Source organism: Euprymna scolopes, chromosome 8 (assembly GCF_053919585.1).
Source record: "Euprymna scolopes isolate OS-2025 chromosome 8, ASM5391958v1, whole genome shotgun sequence".
In the NCBI taxonomy this organism is placed as follows: Eukaryota; Metazoa; Mollusca; class Cephalopoda; order Sepiida; family Sepiolidae; genus Euprymna; species Euprymna scolopes.
Window position 1 is genome coordinate 96,819,549 of NC_136489.1, and position 7,408 is coordinate 96,826,956.

General features: G+C 44.7%; 1 protein-coding gene across 1 annotated transcript; it reads right to left on the reverse strand.

The window, feature by feature from the left end:
- Positions 1-3,207: 3,207 nt before the first annotated feature.
- On the reverse strand, positions 3,208-4,212 carry LOC145283918 (uncharacterized). The gene has a single exon (XM_080133020.1). It carries the CDS (start codon positions 4,210-4,212, stop codon positions 3,208-3,210), a length of 1,005 nt encoding a protein of 334 aa, XP_079989146.1.
- Positions 4,213-7,408: the final 3,196 nt, after the last annotated feature.

The following is a 7,408-nucleotide window of genomic DNA, read 5'->3' on the forward strand; positions in this document are numbered from 1 at the left end:
TCGGGATGAAGTCTCGGATCGCCCACCCAAAGACGCACATTGCTGGAGATAATTTTGTGTCTCTGTCAGGAGTGTTTCGATACTGCAACATGGCACGCTGAAAGGCATCGGTGTCTAGTTCACCATTTGGTCCAGTGTTGTCTGCAATCATGCGTTTCACGGTCTTCACTCCAACCTCTGCTCTACAGTTGCTATGTGGAAAGGCTACATATGAGAGTCTATGATGTACACCCCAGGTCTTCAGGAAATCTCTGGTTGTTGAAGCTGTAAACTCTGGGCTGCCATCTGAAGATAACTCATGTGCTATTCCAAATGTGACGAATGTGCGTCGTAAGCAGTCGATGAGGCCAGAGGCACCATTGTGTGCCCTTTCAACGATGGGCCAGTTTGAGTATCTATCAACAATCACCAGGTAATTACCGCCTTTGTAGTGGAGGAGTCCGCACATACACACTGAAATGGATACAAGGGGTAGACGGGTGGCGTTGGTGGTGCACTTGGTTGAGATGGAGCATTTCGGTTGCAATGATTGCAAGGGTTTCTGAGTTTGGTGATGTCATTGCTTATACCAGGCCAAAACACAGAGGTTTCTGCTCTTGACATCATGGATGAAATGCCTTGATGTGCAGAGTTGCAACGCTGTAAGCACATCTATTCTCAGTAACGGTGGAACCACTATCCTGTCTTTGTATATAATGACACCATTGACGGTGGAAAGGTGGTTGCGGAATTGATGGTATTCTCTCAAGTAGGGCGGTAGATCATTTCGGATGTCTGACATTCCACTTTCAATTTGTTGTACTAGCTTGAACATGTCCTCGTCGCTGGCTGTTGAAGTTCTAATCTTGTCCCAGGAGATGCACTGCAATGAGGTGACTGAAGACAAGGCGGATGAATAAAATATGGCTTCACCACATGGAGGGGCAGTGTCTGGCTCTCCGGTCATGACACCCGAAGCTTTGTGCTGCAGTGTTGGGATGGTTTGTGGCGCCTCACTCCGGCTGTAGCCATCAACAGAGGCTATGTCATCAATGAGAACCATACTGTCAGGCCTTCGAACTGGGTGGCGAGATACGGTGTCGGCAGCACGGTGTTTGGCACCAGGCATGTGTAGCATCGTGAACTTGTACCTTAGGGTCTTTTCCTTCAGGTTACGAAGTCTTGAATTGGGGATGTCCTCCAGTGATCTGTCCCCAAGGAGCTTGATCAGGGGCTTGTGGTCTACTGCAATGATCAACTTGTCACATCCCAGAACAAAGTATCTTGCTTTTTCCAAGGCGTCAGCAACTGCAGGGGCTTCACCTTCGATGGGTGCGTACCTGGATTCTGTGGGACTGGTGAACCTGCTGCCAACAAGGGTTATCTTCCACCCATCTCGGCAACAGAAGGGCACAGTTTTAATGCATGTGCAATGTTTCTGGAACAGCCAGAATCCAATGCCATTCTTCGACCAGTCTGTAGCTAGGCAAGTTGGTTTGTTTTTGTCGAATATCTGGACACCATGTTCAATTTCACTGATGATGACTGCTTTTGACTCCTGAAAGAGGCGTTCCAGTGTGTCGTCCCAGTTGAATGGGGTTCCAAGTTTCAACAGTTGTCTGAATGCTTGCATCCTGTCAGTCATGCTGAAGGCGTATGATACCTGGTTTACAAGACCAAACCATGATCTCATGTCCGTGATATTCTTTGGTGAAGGAAAGTCTAAGATTGCTTCAAGATAGCGACTACATGGTCGCACGCTGTCTGGGGTAATTACAAAGCCTGCAAACTCTACAGTATCTTGAGCAAAGATGAATTTCTCCGGGTTTAAGATGATACTGTTCTTTCCACAAGTTTCCAGCCAGTTACAGGATTGAAGGAAACTGTTCTGTATACTGTTTGACCAAAGAAGGGCGTCGTCAATACATTTTGTTTTGTCAGGGATGTCGGCGACGATTTCATCAAAGCGGCAGGTATAGCCATCCCCAGAGGCTATGTATCCTTGAGGTGCAGTTTTGTATCTGTACCTACCCCACGGTGTGATGAAGGTGGTGAGGTGTTTGTCCTCTTCTCTAATGGGTACACTGTGATATCCGTTCCAGGCATCAAAGACAGTCTTTTTAGTGTTGCGTGGGACGGAGCGAGCCTGATGAAATGGGGACTGCGTGTGGTGGCTCTCCCTCACTGCATGAGCATTGAGTGCTTGGATGTCTACAGTTCGACGCGGAGTGCCATTCTTCTTTGCGCAGACCACCATGCGATGGCACCAAGCGACCGGTTCTCCAACTGGGACAGGCTCGATGACGCCAAGTTGAACATCCTAATCTAGGCCTGCTTTCACTTGATCCTGCCAATGTAGTGGTACTGGGACAGGTGTGTGATGCGCGACAGGTGTAGCTTGGGGGTCGACCATGAGCCGCATCGGTGGGCCTACCATGTGAGGAAGTGGTTGATGTTGACATGTATTGAAGGTACTAGATTTGAGATTTGTACCTGTCTAATAGGTACTGTCGAAGTTTCTCTCGGTTAGCTTCAGTTGCAGGAAATGGCAGAGCCGACGGTGGCGGGGGTGGTGATTCACGTTTGGGGCATTTACACTTGTCACTCTCCTTGCATGAGGTAGACATAGTGTCTTGAGGAGATGTTGATTGTAGCTGGATTTGTGGTGCTGGGTTGTTATTATCTTCCTGTAGACATGGGGGAACCACACATTGGCTGATAGTGTTCATTGCTGCTTGACTGTTGCTCTGTGATTCACCGATGGTTGGGAAGTTATATGTAATCATGCCAAGTGCTGCACATGCTTCTCTGCTTAGAAACATTTTGTCGGATTTGTCAGTCACGTACACAACTTGGGGCGTTTCGTAGGTTTCCCCTCTGGTTCCTTTGCCGGAGATGTGGAGAATGGCTGCTCCAAGAATTCTTATGCCGACATTGTTAGCAGCATGCATCTTCATTGTCACGGGAATTAAGTGTTTCTCTGAAATACTGAGTCGATGAAGCACTTTGATACCGGCTAGGCAACTTTGGCAGCTTGTGTCAGCCATAGCAGTGATAGTAGTTGTCTTTGGCTTTGGTGTGGTCTTTGGGTTTATGCCGAAGTGGTCGTAGTCTTTGGGATCAATACAAACAGTCGTTCGAATGAAAGGTTGAGGCTGTGATGACTGGCGCACCCAGGTGTCTGATAGCTGATTGTATAGGTGATGGTCTAGATGGACAACATGTCTGTCAGTTTTTATCGTGACTAGTTGCAGCACAGAGGGAGTCAAATACAGCACCTTCGTGTTCAGTCTTAGTGTCCGTCACTTTCTGTTTGCCTCTGCACACAGCCTCAAAGTGGTTCATTCTTCCGCAGTTGTTGCAGGTCTGACCGTATGCGGGACACTCTTTCTTGCGAAGTTGGAAGGTTGCTCTGGCACCGTGACCTATCTTTCCACAATAAGTGCATGCCGTTTCTTGTTGTACTGTTTTCTTGGTTACAACACGTGCAGCATTTCTGTTGCAACGATATGTGCTGCTAGCTGCTTCGGCCCCTTGGGAATCAAGTAGTTTGGATGCAGAGCGTTTTCCAGATTTCTTGGCTTCAACGAACTGAAAAGTGTCTTCAAGGGTCATGCTCTCACTTCTGACCCCAAGGAGGTCTAGCTGAATGTCAGGGTCATTGAGTCCACGAATAAGCACATCACGCAGGATTGCATCTGTGTAGTTGACTTCATGGCTGCAGCTGGGGCACGGTATTAGGAATTTGCATACTCCTGCTTGTCCACGGAGACGAGCACTAAATGAGCGCACAGTTTCTTCGCGATCTTGTGTCATATTGTTCAGCATAGCCCGAGCCACCATTGTGTTTTCCTCACGCACTGCCAGGGCTCTCATGGCTGTTAGAACATCCTGAGATTTTCCTGTCAGGGAGCCGCCAGTTGATCTTGTAAGGTCTCTGCGCAAAGTTTCATCACAGCACTCTAACAGTTGGATTACGAGTTCTTTGTTCTTGATTTTGGTGGCTTCGACATAATCATTCCATCGTGATAGGAAGTATGACCAGTCCTCACTTGTACCAGCTGATGAGATGGTAGGTCGTTTGACTTTTTCTACCTTGTTGTAGCTTGCAGTACTTGCGGGAGTTGTGGTGTGTACTAGCGCATGAGTTGTCAGGAGTGCTGCCACAATTGCTGCGTCAAGATCAGCTGTCTCGAAGTCGCAGTCGGGAATCGGGAATTTTACCACTGGCATCCTGCTGGCGATGATGTTGGTCTAGTGGTCTCCCAGTTGGTGGAATCTGTCCATTATAGGTGTTACTGTACCTCCATCATAAATAAGCAGATCAATGCTATTTTCGGACAACAACTTTATTAATCCAAAATGATGGAGGTCTGAAATATACAATGACATTATGGTGAGATGAGTATGACATAATAATTCAACTATCTGTTGGATTAATTTAAGATGTGCTAATGGTTAGATTATGATGATGTAATGCACTATCCTCTAGTGATTTTAGCATAGTAAACATTAGTGGGAGTTTTGTAACTTGGATTACTTAGAGGGACGGTTCAATATGCGAGCATTACGTATTTCTGGACGGTTTACTCATTGTAAGTAAAATAAAATAGAGATTGAAACCAAGACCTAAAGTACGATAACCATCAGACCAGATTGACACTACCTTTAGAAAGTATTTTAAAAACCTTCTTATTAACATAAAGAAGCTGTCATGTTTCACGGCCTTGTATGCACATTCGTGAAACAATTGAAAACAGAAAAAATCCGACGACCGCCAACATTTCAATTTTTACCCCTTAGCAGCCGTTCTTTCGGATAAAAACCGATGAAAGTTTTCCACATGCCTGATTATAATATATATCAAATTGCAAGTCTGTAGATCAACAATTCGTTGAGAATATAGATTGATTCTCACTTTTATAGATACATAGATTCATATGATATCCAGGTGCTACTAGATCAAGCTGTTCAAAAATATTGGCTTTCTGACTTAAATGACCAAACATTAATGCTATTGTTCTTTTTCTTTTCACTAAACTCCATGAATAAATATTTGAAGATAAAATGAGCTTGAAAAATAAAAACCATTTTTCAAAATGATTGAACCCGTAAAAGGTTGATATGTCGTAACACCGATATAATGAAAACAGGACAAGAGATTCCGCCTAGTAATCTTTTATTCAATTAAGAATCTTACTACTCGTCTACGTGACAAGCCGAAATGTACAACTTTTGTAGTATGGGTTATCGAATACGAGATAATCCATATTTTTTTATTTGTTATTTTATTACATTTTCACCCCAAACAAGGCACATTGCCACTTTGTTGTAGGGGCTACTATTGGGGACATAAGCATCAGGGGTACTGTGTAGGAAGTTGGGCAGCAAGATGTCGGTTCACATTGCACTTGAACTTCTGCATGTCAGTACAGTCGGGGAAGCAGGAAAGGCTCTCTTGCATCTAGGAATCTCTACTGTGAAGGGTGTGATTTAGCTGCTTGTCGGGTTTGTTGGGTGTATTTACGTCGAGGGGGTACAAGTGCTTGCAGTTCGTCAGAGCATTCGTCGTTAAAGTACTTGTAGAACAGGCAGAGGGATGAAACGTTTCGTCGATGTGACAGAGACTGAAGTTTAGCTGACAGTTCAGGACCTATCAGATTGGCGACTCTCTTTTGAACCTTGTCTATGAGCGAGAGACTAGTGGCAGATGCACCAGCCCAAATATGACAACAATACTCAATACATGGGCGAATGGTGGCCTTATAGAGGTATAGGATACTTTCAGGCGTTAATAGCTTTCTAGCACGGTAGAGAGAACCCACCTTCTTCGCAGCAGTCCTGGCAATGTTCTCAATCTAATTGTTCCAACTCATGTTTCCTGTGAACGTTAGGCTGAGGAGTTTAAAAGATGTACTTTCAGATAAAGAGTCTTTGGCCATTGCTATTGGCGGTAGGGAAGGTTTCTTGTAATTATTGAAGGAAACAAGTTTAGTCTTGGCAGCATTGAATGTGACCGTCCATTTTTGTCCCCATTCCATTACGGAACGGAGGTCTTCCTCTAGTGTTTCTGCCATTTCTTTAGATATGTATTCATTTGTTTTCCTGTCGTGTCTGTTATAGAGCGCTGTGTTGTCACCATACATACCCATCTCACAGACAATTTTATCAGGGAGGTAATTTATGAATATTAGGCACTTCCGCATTTATATCATATTGTTTAGATGTGCGACCGTCAAGGACAACCTGGATTTTTCTCTTATCTAAGAGGGATCTAATTATGTTATGTAATTAGCAGAGTCCAGTGTGGAGTTGGAGGCAAACCGTCTGGCAAGCATGTTAGCCTTCTCAGTTGCTGAGCAAACAACCTGATGATTGTTGGATAGTGGATGGATTGTTGATTGCCCATTATTTACTACACTGTTGTAGATTTTCCAGAAGTCTCAGGTTCCTAATTTCTGTGCTTCGATGCGTTTTTGGGTGGTTTCAGTAAATTCTCTCTTAGCTGTCGCTATTTCTTTCTTACAGTTATTTCTGGCTTCTATGTACTTTTGTCTGTTTTGAACTGGACTTATGTCGGTTAAATTTGCGGTACGCATGCTGCCTTTGCACTATGGCAGCTGCACAAGTTGAAGTGAACCGTTGGGGAGAGTGGGGTTTGCTATAGAATTTGCATGTGAGAACATGTGCTTCAATTGCCGCTTTGAATCATTCAGTGGTTTCATTTGTGCAATGTTCAGCAGAAAGGGAAAATATATTTTGCCATGGAGTGTTCCTGATGAGGTCCCTGATTGCTTCCCAGTCAGCCTTTTTTATAATATCTCGTTGTTTTGAGCAGTGGCTCTTCAGTTTTGGCTCTAGAGTTTAGGGCGATTTCCCCCCATTGCCACTGCATGATCGGCGTTCCCAAGAGGGCTGTGGGCATTCGTTATACAATCATCGTGAACTATGGTCATAAACAGATCTAGAAGTGATGCGTGTTGTTCTTGCTGGTCTGGGAAACGGGTTAGAAACGTAACCATCTGTGATAAGGAATGAGATACAGAGAAGTTACGTGTTGTGGTACCAGCTGCGTCTGTGTAAGTAGAAAATCCAAGCCAGTTGCTGTGGTGGACATTGAAGTCACCAAATACATGAACTTGTGCGCTAGTGTCGAGGGAAAGTGCTGTATCTATGCTGTCAAAGACTTTGTTTATTAGGGTACAGTCCTGGGTCGGGGGAGAGCGGTAGTGAAAATAAAAGTAGCAAATGTTGTGTTGCATGTTAAGTCTAAAGCATATAAAGGCTTCATCGTCCGATTCTAGTTTAGTTTCTCTAGTTAAGGGGGGTGTTTTGAATGTAGACTCCAAGCCCATGCATATGTCTGTCAGAGTCCTTACGGCAGAGTGGGAGGTATCCGGGCATTTTAAAGTAGTTGGAGGGGATGCAG